Raw genomic sequence first — 22,344 nt, forward strand, 5'->3', positions numbered from 1 at the left:
TTATGCTTTACTCACTTTAACCGTACCAGCTATGATAACAGGAATATTCATCAATTTAGACTTAGCCCATATCAATGCTGAACATCGCTAACATGGAAATATTGTTCACATGTGTGTTTTCTTAGGAAATTATCATCATTTTTATTATTATTATTATTATTATTTATTATTATTATTATTATTATTGGAAAGATATATTTCTCACATAATTGAGGTGTGGGAAGGATTCTATTCCATATAAACGATAACAACTAGAGTAGGCTTTCTTCGGAAGGAGGTTCCAAACAAAAATAGCAATATATACATTAAATCTGTGTGTTAGAGGTATAGGACACTATGTCCATTTTTGGCCAAAATAAGACTACTGGCTCAGTCATATGGGTTTTTTGTCGTCTACCCAGAGGAATACAACACTATGTCCTACATCAAATATTGGCAGAGTTACGGTGCTGTTACATAACACCAACTTCACTTTCATCATCTGGACATAGTGTTGTATACTTCTGCACAGTATGGTGGAGTTAGTGTGAACTAAGTTCAGTCCAGTTAGTTTTATATGTGATTTGACATTGTTATCTCCAGTGTCCGTTTGATAAGAGTTAAGAATTATGAATACAAACTCTTGTGGTTTCAGAATTATGAAGTTACTTAAAGGCAGTAATAGTATTGACGCAATAGGTAAGCTATAATGTTTTCTACAGTTTTTATATTAGTGAATAATGTGGTTGCAAACATAACCTAACTTATTAGGCATTTTTATTTCAACAGACAAAGGAACTATTATGTGGTCTGTTTTATTTCAGAATAAAATACTCATCAACCTAACTATCACAATATTGGCAATGAAGAAGACTTAAGGAGAGCATTCAAGTTCTGACGAACAGGATGATTCCAATTGTGACAAAACTTAATGAACCTTCAAGTGGGGCAAGTTCTGATTCGGATGACAATAACGGTATACTTAATCAATCAAACAATAGGTTAAAAAACAAAAGTAATGTTCAAACTGTCACGAATGAACAACAAATACCTAATTGAATCGAGGCAGATTTATAATTAAGCAGTAATTGCAAAAGTGCTGTAAGAAGTCATGCAGTTTTAGGAAAGAATGAACGTGGTCGAAGGAAAGTAAACAGTCTTCATCATCATCATCATTTCTTCGCTCCAGCAACCCGGGTGCGGTTGTGTACGAGCCTCCTCCAGATTGTCCTATCCATCCACAGATGCTGCTCATATATGCGACGCCAGTTCACATCTCTAACTTCAAGGACCTTCAATATCTGTTTTTTTTTCAAACATCGTGAGGTCTTCCTCTTGGTCTCTTCCCAGGAACATTGTGGTCAAAGTATGTTCGAGGAGTCCTGTGAGGGTCCATTCTTTTCATGTGACCATATCATTCCAATCTCTTCACTTCTAAAGTCTCCAGCAAGATTCTTTCCAATCCAAGCTTATGCCGGATATCCACATTCCGTATTTTATCCATTTTTGTCTTTTTATAGACAAGAACAGAGGAACGTCATTTCTGTTGCCTGAAGACGACCCTTTGTTGGTCCAGTAAGTGTTGCTGCTTCCAGGCCATACGTCAATGTAGGTACTAGATAATATATTTTGTACAAGCTGATCTTGGAAACTAACAGAAATGTTTCATCCCAAGGTATTTGACGTACAGTGTGATAGAATTTGGAAGCTTTCTGTATTCTGTTGCTAATCTCTTGATGTATGGTATTGTCTGATGACACAAAACACTACCTAAATACTGGAAGTTGTCTACAATATCCATCTCCTCATCTCCAATTCTTAGATGAACAGTTGGAGAGTTTCTACTCATCACCAAGCCAACTATCTTCATTTTGCTGATTTTGAGACCTAATGTTGTAAAAGCTTCATGCCTGAGATGTAGTCTAGTTTGTACTTCCGCTTCTGTCTCACCCCATACCATTATATCATCAGCAAAAACCATACCGTTAGTTGTTGGATCCTTTCTTTTAACCACTTTTAAAACTTCATCCATTATGATTATGAAGAGAAATGGTGAAAGACAACTTCCTTGCTGGACTCCACTCTTCATTTCGAACCAACCTGACTCTTCCATTCTGGACCTGGACACAACACTTGGTTTCATCATATAATTGTTGTACTCATGCTATGATGTCATCGGGCACTTTCTTATGTCTCAAACATTCCCATAAATGCCTGCGTGGTACAAGGTCATATGCTTTCTCGATGTCCAGAAAAACAGTTATTACCTTTCTCCCAATACTTCTCATAGAGCATTCTGGTAGCAAACATGAGATCTATAGTTGATCTATGAGATCTAATTCCATGTTGTTCCTCCTCAAGTGTAGGTTTAACATATTTTCTAATCCTGCTCTCAAGGATGGATTCGTAGATTTGGAGGCCATGTGATAGCAGTTATACCTCTGTACGTGGTACATTTCTTTCTATCACCATTTTTCAACAGTGGGATGTTGACTCCTTGCTTCCAGTCTTTGGGTATTACATTCTCCTTCCAGATTCTATTTAGTACCCTGTACGACCACCGTTGTCCAACCTCTCCTAGTGCTTTGATCATCTCAACACTTAATTCATCTGATCCTGTTGATGTGTTGTTTTTCAGCTTAGATATTGCTGTCTCTACTTCCAACCATGTCAGACTAGTGGTATTTGTGCTGCCAAAATCATAAGATGCGTCATAGGTTTCCTCTATGTAGTACAATTGTTTTGAATTGACTCTAATTGTTTCATTGTCCTTTGGCATTTCATTCTGATTGGATAGCTGTTCACTGAGGTCTTGACATCTGGAAATTTATATTTTTACAGTCCAGAAGCCATTTCACACACACACACACACACACACATACACACACACACACACACACAAATTCTTAAAATTGCCATAAATTGCAAGAAATTTTAAATGACGCATACATAAATAGCGGATAAGAATTACATTATTAGCGTATGAAAATTGAAGGGAGTGAGAAAAATTACATAAGAGGGGTGTTACTGTATATATTATCTTCCAAATAATGTTTTTTCTATTCCTTTCACAAGATTTTTTTGCGAGGCATGCTTTTTAAGTAAGGGCCATTTTAAAATAACTACACAACAAAAGATGATTTTCAAACACCACATTTATTTTCAGATTCTACATACTTTACTCTGTTTTTCAACATAGCCGCCAAGTTTGTTTAAACATTTATCATACCTTACAACTAAGTTTTGAATACCCTGTTCATAGAGACTTGCTGCCTGTTCCGATAATCAAGAGTTGTGAGGCTTTTCAGGCATTTGCTCTATTAACCAGCGTTTCATCTTAGGTCTGACACATCCCACTCTGATGAGTCTAGTGTCAGACCTAAGATGAAACGCTGGTTAATAGAGCAAACGCCTGAAAAGCCTTACATCTGATATGTTTTTGACATTTTTGACATGCTCTATTGGTGAAAAATATCTAATTCCCTCCATGGGAATTTAGAATTTTCCAATCAAGATTTTGCGGCCAAAACATGGACGCCATGATTTTGCACTGGGACAGAGTCTGTTTGGCCTTCACCTTTACAGACGAATGTGTGTGTCTCCATTCCTTGCTCTGTTTCTTCGATTTTGGTGTGATATGCGAAACCCATGTTTTGTCTCTCGTTACGATCTGACTCAAAATGTCATCAGCACCTTCGGCATAATGTGTAAAAAACGTCATCGGACACTCAAATCTTTTGTGTTTGTGGTCCTCCATTAGGAGTTTAGGGACCCAACAGGAGCACAGTTTCCTAAAGTTTAGGTTTTCGGAAACAGTTTTGTAAAGCACTGACCTAGACACATCAGGAAGCGTCTGTCCTCATGAATCTTCGCTTCAACTGAAGCCACCAAATTGTCAGTGATCAGAGATGGGCAACCAGAGCGGGCCTCATGATGAACTTTGTCACGGCCATCTTTGAAGTCTCATACCCACTTACGCACTTTGCTTTCACTTATAGCATTAGCACCGTACACTTTGTAAATCTGTTGGTGAATGTATGCAGCAGACAGGTTCCTTGCCGACAAAAAACTTACCATTGACCGAACCTCGCACGGGTTGGACGAGTCGATAATCTTGAACATTTGAGCAAGCACAGAACAGAACTGTACAGGTTAGCAACAGAGCTGCAACTGAGCACCGTTGTTCACGAGGCGTGCCGGCACATGATGGATGCGCGAACCACTATTGTCTACAACAAAACAGGCCTAACTTAAAAAACACATCTTGTATTTATATACAGTTTGTTTTGTACTAGCACATCTCCTTTATCAGCACAGGTTTCAAGAGATTCTAACATTTTATTTATATGAAATATCATTAATGACTCACATTCCATGGCCAGATGCGATTTTATACTGAACGGTATTAAGTGTTACATTGTACAGTTCTCTACGTATCCTTAAAAGTGGAATGCTAAAATGCGGGCATACTTACACAGGCCCTACATGAAAATTTTTCAATTCCAGCGAGAAATGACCATTTCTGAAGATGAGCGCTGATTAGATGTGACTGTTTTGGCAGGTTTCATTGTATTGCTCTCTCTTCAGACAGAATTCAAGTTATGCTAAGTATAATTTGAATATCATTTCCTGTAAGCATATTTCCCATTTTGTGAATTTGATCATCTTCTGTCAGCAGACGTCTCTTGGAAGAATGATGTCTCCAGAAGGTGTACCGGTTAGCTTCACTGGTACTTTTCCTGCCACGGCTGTTACTACTCCAGTGACTAGCAGTCCTTCAGGATCTGCTGGACAACACGTACAAAGACTCCCTGCAGGACATTTACAACAAAGTAAGTCGTCTGTGTTTTGTTGTGTTGAGCCTTTGAATATAGAAAAGTTTAGTTTATGGTTGATATGATTGCATTGATTCCTTCTTTATTTATGTCAATAAAACATCACTTGTTGGGAGATCTTCATTACTAGTCCGTACTATTATTTAAAAATAAAACCATGTGTATTTTGTTCACGGATGTGGCCTTAACTATTGGTAAGTAGTAGGTGCTGATAAGTTCTCAAAAAATTCAACTGTTTGTAATAACTACATGGTCCGGGAAGATAAAAGATTGCCATTTAGGTATTTGGGTGGAAGATGATCCAAAACCTTCACTCATATATTAATGGAAAAGACAAATTATTAATAATGGTTATTTATGATATGAATCTTGTAGTATGGTGTTTTGATATGGATATCATAAAACATTTCAACTACTTTGAAGGAAAATGGATTTAAACCAAATTATTAAATTTGAGTGTTGGTTGTGCCATACATCCAGGCTGCTTTGTATTCATTTGTGGCTGTATTTGTTCTCCAATAGTTATTTTCATAGTAACAGTAACTTCATTAAGTAAGACTACAACACTTTTGAGTGTTGTAATGTCTGACTTAACAACACTTCATTGTAAATTACTCAGAACATAGCAATAAACATATACAGTTGGACTTCCTTTATTTATCACGTACCTGTAATTTTTTTTAATAGCTTATATGCTTTTTTTTATCCTTATCAATCGCTGTCATTCTTTCTGTTTTATAAATTGCATTACATGATTTGGCATAGACTCTGCAAACTTTTAGCATATTTTTCAGTTCGTCATGATACTGCACTCTCTTTAGAGTATACATTAGCTCAACATGAAATTGGTACACAGGCAGTCTAAGTGGCGTCAAATGAAAAAAAAAAATTAATTGCATACAATATCTGAGTCCACATGATTTATTATTATCATTATTTGGATAACTGGAACACAATTTTTTGTTAGCAGTACAGCAGCAACAAGAGAGAGTCCAGTTACGGCTAGCTACAGGTTCAGTGCCTGCTACAGCTGTTCGAGAAGGTGCACCTCGTGTTGTATCCATGGGTCATGCAAGTCAATTGGTTCAACATACAGCTGGCAGATTGAGTCTTGCTCCACCTCCACCTCCACCGCCCTACCCTGGGCCACCCCCACCCTACCCTGGTCCGTGTCAGCAGGTGAGTAATACAGCACCTACGTATAACTACATTTCATTAGATCCTAACAGCTTGTTGATTACAATAATATCTGTTGGTTAACATTATTAATATGAGGCAATGTTAAATGGGGAATTGCTGTTTTATTTGACCTGAATGGTCCCTAACAGTCTTCAGGACTCTAATTCATGCCAAGTGGACAAGGGTGACTTCAGGGATTAGTCTAAACTTTTTAGTTTACCAACCCTCTTTCTTGTTTATTACAATAACAATATTGTCTAAATTCTTGCAAATATTTAATCTTGGTAATACAGTAAAATACCATTATAACAACATTTTAGGCACCTCAGAAAAAAGTTTGTTGTTGTGAAATTTTGTTATAACCAAAATAAATATATTCTTAAGAACTCACCTGTTTTTACAATATGTCCATTGCAGGATCTACTTTCCTCCAACATGAACATACAGATAAAAAAGCTGAATATTTATTAGATGATAGGAAAATTTTATTATATGTGTACAAGAAGTAATGTTATACAGTAATTGCAAGAGGTTTCCTGTAAATTATCTACATATCAAATTTTATTTTAGATTGTTCTGGTACACTGTATTCTGGACTTTACTTTTTTTGAAAAAGTATGTGATTTTTTTCTGAGCACTTCCAAACACAAAAGAACATTCAAGATAGTCACCAACCACTGCACATGGATTTAAGACAGATTCTGGCACTTAACTTCATAAGGAGAAGAAAATCTTTATAAGACTATATGTCGTGCTTGTTGCCTGAACAAGAGTCTCTTTTGAACACTAGAGGCACATACTCCACTTCCACCTCATCATCACATGGATTTCTATCACTCATAATGTCTGCCTCAGTTCCATCATCAGTAACTTCTTTTTGCACTAACGCAGAGGTACTCACGCTGGGAATTTCGTTCCACAGGCACACAGCACTGTAAGTGGACGGGCAGGCAGGCGTTAGCGGATGCAATTCAGCCACAGTGATGTGTTTATGTTGCAGGCCGTGAAGGTTGAGGGAAGTTCTCCCAGTCACTCTTGATAACTTGGAGATACCCGAGTTTGAAATGTAGGCAGTTTTTTTTTTTTTTTTTTTTTTTTTTTTTTTTTTTTTTTTTTTTTTTTTTTTTTTTTTGCAAAGTTGCTTTACGTCGCAGCGACACAGATAGGTCTTATTGCGACGATGGGACAGGAAAGGGCTAGGAGTGGGAAGGAAATGGCTGTGGCCTTAATTAAGGTACAGCCCCAATATTTGCCTGGTGTGAAAATGGGACACCACGGAAAACCATCTTCAGGGCTGCCGACAGTAGGGTTCGAACCCACTATCTCCCGAATACTTGATACTGGCCACACTTAAGCGACTGCAGCTATCGAGCTCGGTACAGCAGAACATAATGAAAGGGGGCAAAAATCCATGTCATTTTCAATTTACGTTGTAAGAAATAAGTTATTTTTGTTCATTGCAGTTTATGTATTTTGACCAGATACAATAAAGACTTGGGCCAACAACCTCAAATATTTTTGTACTGTACATAATGAATTACAATTTTCAATATTATATTTTAAGAGGTGCTTTAGAAACATTTCGAATATAATACGAACTTAAGGTGAATATGCTATGACTTGTGGTTGCTTGAGTTTATATTATCTGATGAACTCGCCCACAATCTAATCATGCTTGCTGGGAATAACATCAGTTAGGTTATTTCTTTGAAGGCATACTGTATATCTATTTGGTAGATGCATTTACACTGTTGTTGTTGTTGTTGTTGTACTTTAATAGTAAATATGTATATCCTCACTTCTGATGAAACTCCCTCACTATTTAGGCGGCCAGTCTACTGAAGTTCATCTTGAAAAGCAGAACATTCACGCGCCCACCATTCCGTTCTACAAAAATAAATACCAGCTGAATGAAGTAGAGATTATCGGCCTAATGATTGCTGCTCGTGGCACAATACCTGCCTTGTTCGTAGAATTCTGGAAGAAGTTCGACCTGCCTATGAACAGCATCAAAAGAATAGTTACCCCCACCATACGTGGATCCGTGAAATCTCACCTGTTCAGACCTCCATAACCTAAAAAATCCGTATCATCGCTATATTTCTATGTCATAAAAACATTATGTATCCTGATAAGCTTTACTTTGTCTATTGTGGCAACCCGTAATTGCGGGAAGTCATTGATTCGTTCAATAAATATATATATACACATCAGACACCTGATGTGTTAAGCTTTAACCCAGCAAGCGTGGAACATAACCAGTGTTGCGATCTGGGGGATTGCACGTGTTTAAGGCTGAATAAGATTTTCAATTTCTCAAAAACTTCATTACATCAACAATGCTGTCTTTAGCTATATTACAGTATTTACGCGAATAATCCCCGCGCCCTAATTTTAGGAGGGAAAATTTAGAAAAAAATGAGATGAACTAAAATTCCTTCCAGCGAAAGAGGAACGTAAGCATAAACAAACATTTAATATCACTCCTCGAGTTCTGCATGTTCTTTATGCAAATATGAACATGACAGATTTAGCTACTTTGCCTGAACATATTTGAGATAATAAACATGCATTATCACTGCTATAAAATATATTTGCCATGAAAATTGGCAAGTAGGCCTTCTTACGTGACACGTATTTCATTACTCCGAACTTGCAATAGGCTCGATTCGCTGTAGATCAGAAGATTCTTTGTATTTTTCATCACTAGAATCCTCTCCTAAATTACTTACAAATTCGTCACATTCCAGTCTAAAACACTTCTCACATGCGATTCTTTTTACTTGGAGACTAACACAACCAGTGGTGGATAATTCTTTTCATGCAATGTAAGCACTTGAAACAGACACACCTACGAGCTCATTTGTTAGTTTTGCGATACAGTAAAATCTCCGTAATTCGAAGTTGTAGAGACGCAAAAATGTGACTTTGAATTGCGTGATTTCGAAATAACGACCAACTCGTAATTCAGAAATGTCAACTCTTGCCGCATCACAAAATGTTCTAAGACCCGTTACTGCATGCAGTTAACATTTATTCACCTTTCAAATGCCATGGAAAAAAAAATTTCCGAAATGTATCCAACAAGGCGCATTTATAGTATTCAAATAATGCACTTGGATAACTCACTCACAAACATTACCTAATGCAACAAAAGAAAAAAGTAAAAAATATGATTCTAAGACGAGGCTCCCCTGTGCAAGTGACTTTATTCACTGGATTACTGTATTGTATGCATTTTAAGATGCCTTGTACTTGCACGGAAAGTTGCTCTTAAAACACTGTGGCTTATCGAACATTCCTATGACAAGGAGAGGGAATAGGAAGTCTCTCTCTTCCGTCTGCATTGCAACACAGTACAGTGACCCTATCTCCTTTAAAACCATAAGTCCGTTTGATCTCTGCATATAAAAAATAAGACGCAGTTCCTTCAGCATTGACAATATTGTTCACTGCATACGAATTGATTATAATTATGAACACCACTTTTTCACCAACTGTCGGCACCACCATTGTTCGCGGATTCTGTTTCTCCGCACACTGCCTGTGCTGTGTAATATTGTAGCATTCCTTAAAACACTGAATATTAACGAATGATGATTTCACTCATTCTTAGAAACTATGAAATCTACTATAGATGCACAGAAGCGAGTGAAAGTGCGGAAAGCTACCCCTGCACGTTCCGGAAGACACGTTCTTTCATGACGCTGAGGAAGTTCTGATTTAAATTACTCTGTAAAAACAAATTTTAAAAAAAAATGTAAATGCAGTTCTAATTAAAGGTCTGAATTCTTTTCCATTTAAATATGACATGAGGGCAGTTTTCTTCCATCTGCATTTACACAAAGCATACACCCAACATTGAAAACTATGTGAACCAGGAGCATGTTGCCAACCTTGACACAGATAAAACCTGTACCACAATTTTGTGCCTCAAATTCTTTTTAAAAATATGCAGTGTTTATTCGCATAAATACGGTAATTCTAATAATTTTTCTTTCACCGCTTCTCCTCATAATCATAATGGATGAAGTTTTAAAAGCAGTTAAAAGAAAGGATCATCAACTAATGGCCTGGTTTTTGCTGGTGATGTAATGGTATGAGGTGAGATGGAAGCAGAAGTACAACCTAGACTAGATCTTTGACATGAGGCTTTTAGAACCTTAGATCTTAAAATCAGCCAAACCAAGATAGTTAGCTTGGTGATGAGTAGAAACTCTCCAACTGTTCATCTAAGAATTGGAGATGAGAAGATACATATTGTAGACATCTTCCAGTACTTAGGTACTGTTCTGTCCTCAGACAATACGATACATCAAGAGATTAGTAACACAATACAGAAAGCTTCCACATTCTGTCACACTGTACGTCAAATACTTTGGGATGAAACATTTCTGTTAATATCCAATATCAGCTTGTACAAAATATATCTGGTACCTGTTACTGACGTATGGTCTGGAAGCAGCAACATTTACTGGATCAACAAAGAGTCGTCTTCAGGCAACAGAAATTAAGTTCCTCCATTCTTGTCTACAAAAACAAAAATGGATAAAATAAGGAATGTGGATATCCAACAACAGCTTAGATTGGAAAGAAGCTTGTTGGAAAGCCTCAAAGTGAAGAGATTGTAATGGTATGGTCGCATGAAAAGAATGGATCTCCATAAGACTCTTTGAGCATTTTTTAACCGCAGTGTTCCTGGAATGAGATCAAGTGGAAGACTCTGTGATGTTTGAGAGAAGGAGATTTTCAAGGACCTTGATATCAGAGTTGTAAACTGGTGTCGTATATATGAACAACATGTATGGATGGACAGGACAAACTGGAGAAGGCTCGTACACAACTGAACCCCGGCTTGCTGGAGTGAAGAAATAATGATGATGATGATGTCCTAATTTCACAAAGAAATAACTCCGTAGGATAGTTATTAATAGGTTTTTGAAATATTATGTAGCTAATGTCTACTTCAATCAAATGTGTCAAAGATATTTAAAGTAACTGATTAAAGACATACAAAATACACATTTCTGAGCTGTGTTATCACAGTATCAGTAAAATTACTTCATTAATCCAAACTTGCTAGAGGCTCGATTTCCTGTAGATCGGACGAGTCTCTGTCACTTGCTTCACTAGAATCCTCTCCTGCATTTGTCTGATAGGAATGGAAGTTGCCAGGGAATTCCTAACAAGACAGCTCGCAATCCCTTTGCCACCCGCCTCCTTATCGGACCAGGCAAACACAAAAGGCTGCGACCTTGACTACCATTAAAGGTAACTTTCAAGGAAGGGTAGAAAGAGGAGCACTTTTCAAGCAGATGGGAGTGTTCTGGCCTTAACCGGACCTGCTTCATCTCTTTACCGCCACTCCATGCTTGCTTGCTTTGACTTTGTGGTGTAATGATGCACCCAAGTTTCATCACAAGTCATAATACGACGCAAGAAATCCTCTCCTTCCTCCTTATAGTGACACAGGAGTCTCTGGCTAACTTCCTGGCGTTAAGTTTTTTGTTCCTGGTTGAGGAGATGAGTAACCCACCTGGCATATAATTTTCTGAAATGGAGTTCATCTTGGATGATGCTTTGAACACTTCCGTAACTTATTCCTAAGGCTAAAACTGTTTGCCAAATTTTTATTTGCCGATCTTCACCAATAATATCACGAATGGCAACAATGTTGTCTGCAGTGATGCTTATCCGCGGTCTCTTATCATGAGGTTCATCTCCCACAGCTTCTCTTCCTGCCACAAATTTTTTTAGCTCACTCATGCACTCGAGTCTGTGAAAGTGTTTCTTCCCCAAACTGTGCGCAGAACCGTTTCAGAATTTCAGAAATTTGATGCCCTCTTTTGCTAGAAATTTTGTAATGATGCATTGCGCAACAGGTGTGTGCACCTCTTGCTCACTCATACTATACTGAAGCAGCCCAGCTCTCCAGCGTCGTTCATGCGTGCGCAAACCCCTTCTCCAGACACCCCCACCAACTTCCTGGCAAAGCCCCGCCTCAGAATTATTACTAACAGCAGCGGTACATTCAAATTCCCATTTATATTTTATTTGCCTTCGTAAATACTGATATTTTAGTAAGTTAATTATTGGTGACATTCATCAATTTTGTGATATAACTGAACAATCAAAAGGATGAAAGTTCCAGGTAAAAATACAGAGAGAGAAGTTACCAGTTAACCTTTAGCCACGGATTGAAAAAAAAGAAACAATTAGCCCAAAGGTTTGAATTTTTTAAAAGTTAGATATGAATTTCTGTATTAAAGGGAACCAAAAGTTTCAAATAAATAAAGTCAGCAGTTTGTGTTTGGTGTACAAAGGGTATTGTGAATACTCATTTAGATATGGTACTGCTCATCATTGAATATACAAAATATTGTCCTTTTCTTGTAATATGACATGGCATATTCCAGAAGGCAAACAACAGTACTATGGTATCTTATTAAGTATTCTTTCACACTTTCTGCTGTTTGAGTTTCTTTATGAAAATATACATTTTCTGTAATTCTCCATTTAACATGCTTTTAAGCATATACATTATTGGAGTAAATTGTACTTTTATGTGATTTGTTGTTGGTTTGTGCATGAATTTAATTAAGTTTTACATGGTGCTCGAAGTGGAGGGGTATAGACTTTATGGTGGTGTTTGGAATTCATCACTAAAATTTAATTGCATGGGATGTGTGTGGTTATTAATTTGGAATAAAGTCTGATCTAAATTTCAAACTGAATGGTTTTCATGTGAATTACCTTCAGAATAGGCCCAAGTGTAGATTTGTAGCTGTGTGGTTCTTGTTGTAGTAGTAGTAGTCACAGGATTCACAGTACATTTCTTAAAGGAGGCAGTAGTCAGCAGCTTACCATTGACTCGTCAGAAAAATCGTTATTGTTAACTTCTAAAATATTTTCCTTAAGTCATTTATAATTACCAGAATACTGTACTTTCATACTCTCAGGGTGAAAATGCAGATTATCGTATATCTTCAAAAATACAAAGCAGTCATCGAAATGAAGTAGAAAACAAGAGCAAAATATCAAGTGATCTAAATCCAGAACCTCTACAAGGCATTACCTTCATCAGTTAGCATTAGGATTATTCTGAAGTACCATGCTTACAGCTCATGCAAGTTGTCCTATTCACCTGAAGTGTCATTATAACTGCTTGAACCAGGTGCTCCATTCAACTGTTACGTCCACAAGCATTCAACTAGTCACATTGTGTGCATCCGGGAGATAGTGGGTTCGAATCCCACTATCGGCAGCCCTGTAGATGGTTTTCCGTGGTTTCCCCATTTTCACACCAGGCAAATGCTGCGGCTGGGGCTATACCTTAAATAAGGCCACGGCCACTTCCGTCCAACTCTTAGGCCATTCCTATCGCATCATCGCCATAAGACCTATCTGTGCCGGTGCGACGTAAAACAACTAGCAAAAAAAAAGTCACATTGTGATGAGTGATAGTAAGGGGATTTCGACTGTACGGTAAACAAAATCTTAAGCTAGCTGTGGAATGAAATCTGATGGTTATTGGTGTTTGTGATGGTAAATGAAAGTTAATTATGTTATTTGTTATTTTTAATTATTTACTGAATCATCATATGAAACCAGATCAGTGTATATGCACATTGTATGCCAGTACTGAGGAAGTAGAAAACAGATTAGTAATTTATATGCCATTAAAAGATTACTTCTTTCAAGCCTTGAATTTTCATTGTTTCATTGATAAAACCGCCATAAGTTTGACATTTTCAGTTTAAGATGTAGCCTTAACTTTGCACTACATTTCCATATCACAGGAACAATCTCTCTGTTAATATTATTTACAGGAATCCATAACATTTATCATTGCCCTCTCAGAGAACTTAACACTATTGTGTCTTTTTCATGAATTTTTCCTAACAAGCGAGTGAGCAAGATAAGCTGTTACTATTATTTACAGGAACCCATAACATTTTGCATTGTCTTCTCAGAGGACATGACATTCAAAAAAATGATCCTAGGAGCATTATCAGTAGATTATTGTATCTTATTATATCATGAATTTGTCCAAACAGGGCCCTTGAGAATGAGATAAGCTTCCTTAAATATTGTCTCAGATAAATTCTTGAAAGCAAATTTTCCAGCAGAGCAAATGAGCTCCGATACTGGATCTATCAAAAGTAATCTTTCAGTTTGGTGAGACATTTTATCCTCACATTTTTAGATTGGTTGACATGAATGGACATTTGGGCATTAACTAAAGAGAGCTTTTTGTTTGATCCCAAAAGCAACTTCACGAAACCAATGATGTACTGTTTCTGTTGCCCTGCAACATGTTTTAAGTCAGTAAACGAAAGGTTACCCTTCAAGTATTTCAGTCAGCAGTACAGTATCTTAAGAATTTATGACAACACTTTACAAATTTCTGGTTTTATGCCTTTTAAGCATTGGGCAGTGGAACTACCTTCTCTTCTTTACACAAAGAATGCTTAAAAATGCTCACATGTCATCAAAACTGTATAGAACCACAGATTTCATCTAGTTGTGTAGCTCACCTCCATTATAGGTACACCTGCTAAGAGTTGCATCATCTACGAGATTGCAATGATACAAAATGTACTTACGTGGTAATGACTAGAGTTGGAGAAAATGTGACTTTGGAAGCATCTTCATACTTTTTCTGTCATTTTTAGAATGTGCAAGGTTTTTTTTCTTGTGTGTTTGGGAATAACACTGTTTACATCAACACACAAACATTTAGTTCAAGAAGTTCAGTACTCTACAGGTTTCTGATCAAATTCAACTTCTTTGCTTCACACGTAAGGTCAGTTCCAAAACTTAGGGTTGTCTGGAGAAACTCAACCCAATCACCAAATTGAATGCCATGATTTTGACAAGCCCAGCTGCTGTTCTCATTCACTCTACTAGAAAATAATTTAGCAACAGAAAAATTGTGTCAAACTGTCTAAATCTCCTAACAGTAGCTAGAATTGCCTGTAATCATTTGTAGATTATATGGGTCAGTTAGCATAGTTAGAAGTTCTGCAACATTCAAGACAACACAGGAAAAAAATTGTTCATAATCGTTCAAAATTGTATCATTTCCCACAAAAAGAAATAAATTTGTATTGTTTCATGGATTATTGTCAGTAAATTTAATGATATTTGGATTATTTAGTAATAGGTCACCATCCATATATATCTGAATTGGAAATTTTTTAAACTATTATCTCTTCAGGCTCATTTTTGGATGATTATTTTTGACACACACGAGTCCATTATGCAAATATGACAAAAATTTCACTGCTTCATTTTGTTGATGTAGTGAATTTGTGAGATTCTGTAGAGAAGTTAAATAAACATGTTGAGTAGATGTTTATCTGCATTTTAAATTTTTCATGGACATTTGTTTTTGCTTTTTAATATACATTTTTGAGTCGTGATATACTATGTGTGAATAAATGTAGAATAAAGTGAACATTGAATGCCATCATTGGAATTTTTGCTCAACCATATTCATTTTGGCTGTTTAAATAAGTAGAAACTTGCAAGAAATCGGTACTGAATAATTTTAGGTATTGAATTATTATGAATAATATAATTTAATTTAAACACACAGCTTATTTCGGGACTTGCCAAGATCACTCGGTGGCCTGCGAAGTGCCACGTAGTCAGCGTAACTACATCTTCAGATGTATTGCTTGGCTTTCATAAGCAGATCCTTTGCCTCCTATATGAGACATCTCCTCAGTTCTCAAGGGTCTGAGAGAACCTTGTTCCTGTCATCAGTCCAGGAATAAAATCCTCCGGATTAAGGCAGACGTGCTACCCTTAAACCACAGGGCTCGCTAACAAAATTTAAGATGATTATTTCTTGTAAATCATGATAAAATAGGAAGTCACTGTCCCATCCATGAAATTGCTTGACATTTTGTTTATTAACAATGATGATTATAGCAATTATTGTGATGAGGACCTGGTTGACTGTATTCCAGATGCATCACTGGGAAGTTATTTTGTTGTTGCTTTGTTTAAAGATATTGACAACTTGTGAGATAATGCGTAGCATGTAGTGTATATAACTGTAGGGAGTCTTAAATGATTTACATTTGAATCCGCTGCAGTTATTTTACTGTAAGGGGCAGTGTTGGAGAACCAATTTTATTGCAAATAGTACAAAGATAGTAGGAGCTCATACCATTGACATAGGTTCAAATACAATATTCATTCTGAAATAAAAATATAGCACACAAAAATTCTCCAAGATGTTCCTAGGGCTCTAGGATAATACCCTTGGTGTATGCAGGAGAAAAATTTTGATTTCTTTGTACATGCTCTGTGGATTATCCTGGAGCATGATACAAACATAAAATATAGCATTCCAATTAACTACAGTATTAATTTTGTATGGCAAAATTGTATGAAGACCTCACTAAATTCTGGAGACTTGCAATCTTGTATTTTCAGAAAAATGTGAAAGTGGTTGTTGCAACTGCTCTTGCTATGTCTTCTTAAATATTGTATGTGACATAAAATTTAAAGGAACGCGCTCAGCACCCAACAATATGAGAAAGCAGTTTCAATGTTGCCGCTGATTAGCTTAGCGGCGGGCATTGGACCTGCATTAGTTCGTTCATTAATAAACAAAAATAGTACAGTAGCACAGCAACAGCATGCATAATGCGACAGCTATATTCAGGCCGTAAATCATTAGTTATTTTAAGTCATGTTCGTAGCTCGTCACTGTGTCAGATTTTCCACATGCATGTTATTTATAATGGAACTGTTAGGTCGTCCGTATCTTCTCCCTCCCCTTCACTTCCAATATCACCTAAACCTGACCCTTCACTGTCATCCCTCAGGTTAACAATAAACGGCCACAAAGTCTCATCTCGGATGAATTCCTTTCGGAAATCCTCCTCTTGCAATTTTTCTGCATGTCGAACGTGTGAAATCTAGTCGTCTTTTGTCACTTTATCAATTGCATCATGCATTAAATTTTCAGTGTCCACCAGTTGGAAGGTTAAATTACGTTCGGCAACTTCACTTTTTACCTTAGCCCATATCAATTTAATAGGATTGTACTGACAGTGATAGTGAGGCAGTCGAATGACATGATGTGGCCCATCTCTTCTGCTATTTGATCAAGTTCATAAACTTTGCCTGCTGTTTTAAAAGGCACAACGTGCAAAAGTTTTTCCGATTTTGTTTCAGTGGGGTGAAATTCAATATTTCTTTCCTGCAACTAGTCTTGATTTTTTTTCGTGATGTAGTGTTGAATATTTTGTTCATCACTACAGAATGATAACTTCCATTGTCCATTCTTATTGTGGATCCTTCTTTTAGGTAATTCAGAAACCTATTTTGAAACTAGTCTTTAGAACTTTTTGAATTAGTTTTGGAATGTTAGTCTGAATTGCATAAATGTGGTTGTGAACAAAATATACATTTACTCTCCTTAATGAAACCTGTCTTTGCCAAACCTGCGTGACGCACAATAAGTTTGCTTCCTTTCCTTGGAGGAACTTGCAGACCTCCAATCTTTGATGATTCATGCCAAATATATTTTTTTGTGGTTCTGGTTGACCCATGTTTTAGCCAGGTAAAATATAGGGCATTTATCTCCTTATAATCTCAAATTATGTACTGCTGTCAAGAACTTAATTCGTGTGGCAACTATATCCATGTGTTCCATGAGGAACTTAAGACCATCATTTGTCTTTTTGTACTTAAACCTAATTGATTTTAGCAGTGAATACATAGAAAACACTGAGCCTGTTGAAGCAACTCTTTTGCCTTATTATGAATTCTTGTCACTATGTGCAAACTCCCCTTTCCACAAGCATCAACGGTCAGTTCTCGAGCTTTCGGGGGGGGGGAAGCTTTTACCCTCTGCAATTCAGGCGACAATTCCTTGAGAACGTAGGGACATTTAAAATAGTGTTTCTCATCTGTCCATAGAGACGTTCATGTCTTTAGCCAGTCCTTCACCTGTGTCAATCGTGCCGCATTCATTGCCAGCCATCATCGGTTTATTACCAAAAATATTTACATTATACATACTTGTCTTAAGTAATAATAATGTTTTCTACATCACATGTAATAAATTCAGAAGCACTATTCAATGACATAAAGCCTGCACACTCAATGAAAGACAACCCAAAACTGATAGCAGTGAATTGAGGACTGCATTCTTTACAACACTGAAGCTTGGTTTGTGGTATCTGTTTATTCATTCTGTTAGCACTTAATGCTCTGCTGCAGAAGGATATTTCCTTGAGATGCCTGCTCCCAGATAAAGCTGAGGAAAGAAAACAGAAAGACAGAAGATTACTCAGGGCATTTTCTTAAAAATCCATCTTCTGAAAGGAAAATTAAAATGCATTATAATTATAATTCGCCAACTTCTTGGCTTAGAGATCTGGTTCTTAGACGGTCATGTTCAGAATAAAGTTGTCTCTCTGACTAAACTATTACATTTCCTACTTACTTTTGATGAACATGAAGAAAATGTGAAGAAGAAACGCTGGTTAATCGAGCAAACGCCTGAAAAAGCCTTGCATCTGATCTGTTTTTATCCTTGAGCGTTGTAATATTTTCTAGGCATAAATGATAAACAAAATCGTGTTATCACAGGCATATCCGCTTGATACTCTGTATTAGACAAGACGAGGGTTGGGCAAGCTCCTGATTGACTTATTCATTTCTTGTAGCCACGCTTGTAGTTCCTTTAAATTTTGTGTCTCGTAAAATAAATTTGTGTAGTCAAAACATTTGAAGAGATGGAGAGGAGAGACACGCCTACTGAATGGTGTGACATTAGTTTCATGTGTACAGTTGCTTCATAGTTCATCTTGGAGCCATCATCATTTGCCAACCGTTAGTGTACATTATGACTGAGATACGTCTGTCCGAAAGATGACCGAACTTTGAAAATGACTCTTTAGGGCTCTATCTGCTGCCTAGTTAGCTTTGTCTCCGTCAAAGTACTCGCTCCTCTATTAATACAATGCTCCCAACGCCATTTTCACTAACAGAAGCTGTCAATTTGGAGAATCGCATGCAATTTCACCTTTGATTTCAAACATCTTTTCATTTGACTGAAGAAGTTATCCTTTCAGAGCGAATTTGATGTTGAGAAATAGGAAGTCTACTGAGGCTGGATCAAGAGAGTAAGGTGGATAGGGAGGCACATTTTCTTCATGTTCATCAAAAGTTTTTGAATCAACAGCTATGTGTGGGTTGGCATCTTGTCATGATGGAGGGTCTAGGGGTTGTTTCTCTACAAGCATCTCAAGTCTTCGAGAAAATACAAGTGGTCCACCGCTTGACTCTTCAGGTATTAATACAGGATGCATAGCACAGTTGTCAGAAAACAATTTCACGTTTGACCGGACCTTCTGTGCTTTCTTTGGTCTTAGTGAATTGTTCTCATACCTCTGTGATGAATTCATTTTTGTCGTGATGTCTTATTCATAAATGCATATTTTCTCACTGGTGTCTTTATGATAGATTTAGATTTTTTTATCATCAACAGACTTTTTTTGCCCAGTTATAGATGAACACCACTGCTTACCATTCTTTTGTGGATACACTCGCTTGTCTTTCGATTTATCCATTTATCCACTCACTTTTCTTTCATTTTATCAGAACTCTTTATCTCCCATTTGGGTATAACCGCTGCATGTCGTAAGAGACTACTGAGAGGGGAACAACCAAAGAATCTGTACTCACTCCCTCATCTTCTAAGCCCAAAAGGATGTCCAAGATTCTATGCTTACCTGTGTAGCAGAGAAAATGTACATTTGTTAAGTTTCTTTTGCTTCTAAGGAAGAGGAAGCTCTCCTCTACTTAGACTGTGCTTTCAACTCCAGCTTTAAGTCTTTAATCTACATTTCATTAATAACAACAATTAGACACAAGAAAACTTAACCTTTGGTGTCAAATGATGTTTCAGCAACTTTGCAGTGTCAATGCATTTTGCTTCCGTTCAGCAGTCAAGCACTGAGGGATCCATCACAATCAAATGTCTCTCGTCTGTAAATCCTTTGTTAAAATACGGAATACTGACACTGGTGAAATTCCTGCAGCTTCTGAAAGTTCCTCACATGTCATGCAATGATTTCCCTGAAGAGCATCCGCCACAAGTTCCATACTTTATTCATCTGTTGATGTTTTCAGCCTTCCAGGACTTGGGTCATTGTCTATGATGGTAAGGCCAACATGATAACATGTAGCCAAACGAGAAACTATACTGTGCTCCACTGTGAACTCGCCACAAATTTCATTCAATGCATAGTGGATATATATTGGGGGGGTTTATCACTTAAAGTTTTTTAATTTTAATGAACAACCTTTGATCATCAATAGTCACAGATCCTGGCACACCTGCAGGCTCCATTTCTTCTCTTTTTATCTACACACCAATATTGTTATGGACAAAATTAATGCATGTGCTACTTGCTCTAACCTTGAGCTGTGACTGGCATGACCTTCACTAGTGTTTCATCGTCCAGTCCACAGTACCTGTGCATTATTTTGCTGTCCTCTGTGGATTTCTGTAAACTTTCTTTCCAGTTTGAAGCAGAAGAAAATTTTGATACGATGTTCATATTATTCAGATGTCTTGACAATCACAGCACATACTCAACACACTTACAAACTAACAGCTGCTGAGTGATAACCATTTGTTTAAGAAATGCATGGCAAAGGGCTTGTTAATTCTTCTCCTCCTTTTTCTTCTTTTTCTTCTTCTTTCATGACCACATAGGATCACATTCGTCAGTCCGTCGTTCAGGTCGCTTTGAAGGGACTGTTCGGGCTTTGCGGTCCTCCCAGTACTTCTTCAGATGCTCCGATCTTTGTGCCCTTTCCTCAGTTGAAAATATGCGTGTTGTTGGTTTGTTTCATGTAAGGGTAAAGTGAAGGTTTGTATTCTTGAGTTTTGTATTCAATTTTATCTTATTTGTGGTGTCTTCTATTGTAAGGCCTATTTCCTTCAGATCCTCTCTTACTTCTCTGATCCATTTACATCCTGTTGTGGTATTTTTTGAGACAAGACTGTGCTGTACTAGTTGTTTCAGAAGTCTCGAATCCTGCATCCTCATGATATGTCCAAAGAATTCCAGTCTCCTCTTATGCATAGTATCTGTAATGGGTTCTAGCTCTATGTACACAACTTTCATTTTTGAAGGCTTTGTATCTTGTAATTTCTCCCCTCACTAGAGAGGAGTGTTGCCCAGTGTTACTTCCTTTTAAGATGGTTGCTCATTACGAAACCAGAATAAAAGTGTACTTGACAAGTGGATTACTGGCAAAGTAGCTTTATTTAAAGCAAATATAATAATATAATGAGAACAGTTTTAAAAAATCATTCTTTCACATTAAACGCATAAATACTGTACAGCATTCCTGTGTTTTGAAACACATATATTTTATCATATGATAAATGTACTTGCATAATAGATACACTGACTGACAGAGCAAATGCAACACCAAGAAGGAGTGGTTCGAAAGGGATGAAAGTTGGGGAAAAAACAGAGACGGCACGGACGAATAATTGATGTTTATTTCAAACCGATATGCAGGTTACACAATGCGCACGGCATCGACTCAGTAGGATGTAGGACCACCGCGAGCGGCGATGCACGCAGAAACACGTCGAGGTACCGAGTCAATAAGAGTGCGGATGGTGTCCTGAGGGATGGTTCTCCATTCTCTGTCAACCATTTGCCACAGTTGGTCGTCCGTACGAGGCTGGGGCAGAGTTTGCAAACGGCGTCCAATGAGATCCCACACGTGTTCGATTGGTGAGAGATCCGGAGAGTACGCTGGCCACGGAAGCATCTGTACACCTCGTAGAGCCTGTTGGGAGATGCGAGCAGTGTGTGGGCGGGCATTATCCTGCTGAAACAGAGCATTGGGCAGCCCCTGAAGGTACGGGAGTGCCACCGGCCGCAGCACATGTTGCACGTAGCGGTGGGCATTTAACGTGCCTTGAATACGCACTAGAGGTGACGTGGAATCATACGCAATAGCGCCCCAAACCATGATGCCGCGTTGTCTAGCGGTAGGGCGTTCCACAGTTACTACCGGATTTGACCTTTCTCCACGCCGACGCCACACTCGTCTGCGGTGACTATCACTGACAGAACAGAAGCGTGACTCATCGGAGAACACGACGTTCCGCCATTCCCTCGTCCAAGTCGCTCTAGCCCGGCACCATGCCAGGCGTGCACGTCTATGCTGTGGAGTCAATGGTAGTCTTCTGAGCGGACGCCGGGAGTGCAGGCCTCCTTCAACCAATCGACGGGAAATTGTTCTGGTCGATATTGGAACAGCCAGGGTGTCTTGCACATGCTGAAGAATG

The 22,344-nt window shown here is 37.8% G+C and overlaps 1 protein-coding gene across 1 annotated transcript in view; it reads left to right on the plus strand.

Annotated features, from left to right (window-relative positions):
- LOC136866781 (histone-lysine N-methyltransferase 2C-like) overlaps positions 1-22,344 on the plus strand; it is an 811,555-nt gene that overhangs the window by 513,344 nt on the left and 275,867 nt on the right. Inside the window, 2 exon segments of the mRNA XM_067143888.2 lie at positions 4,658-4,811; positions 5,785-5,993. Of these exon segments, the coding sequence (XP_066999989.2) occupies positions 4,658-4,811; positions 5,785-5,993 (363 nt within the window).

The sequence above is a fragment of the Anabrus simplex genome, chromosome 3 (assembly GCF_040414725.1).
Source record: "Anabrus simplex isolate iqAnaSimp1 chromosome 3, ASM4041472v1, whole genome shotgun sequence".
NCBI lineage: Eukaryota > Metazoa > Arthropoda > Insecta > Orthoptera > Tettigoniidae > Anabrus > Anabrus simplex.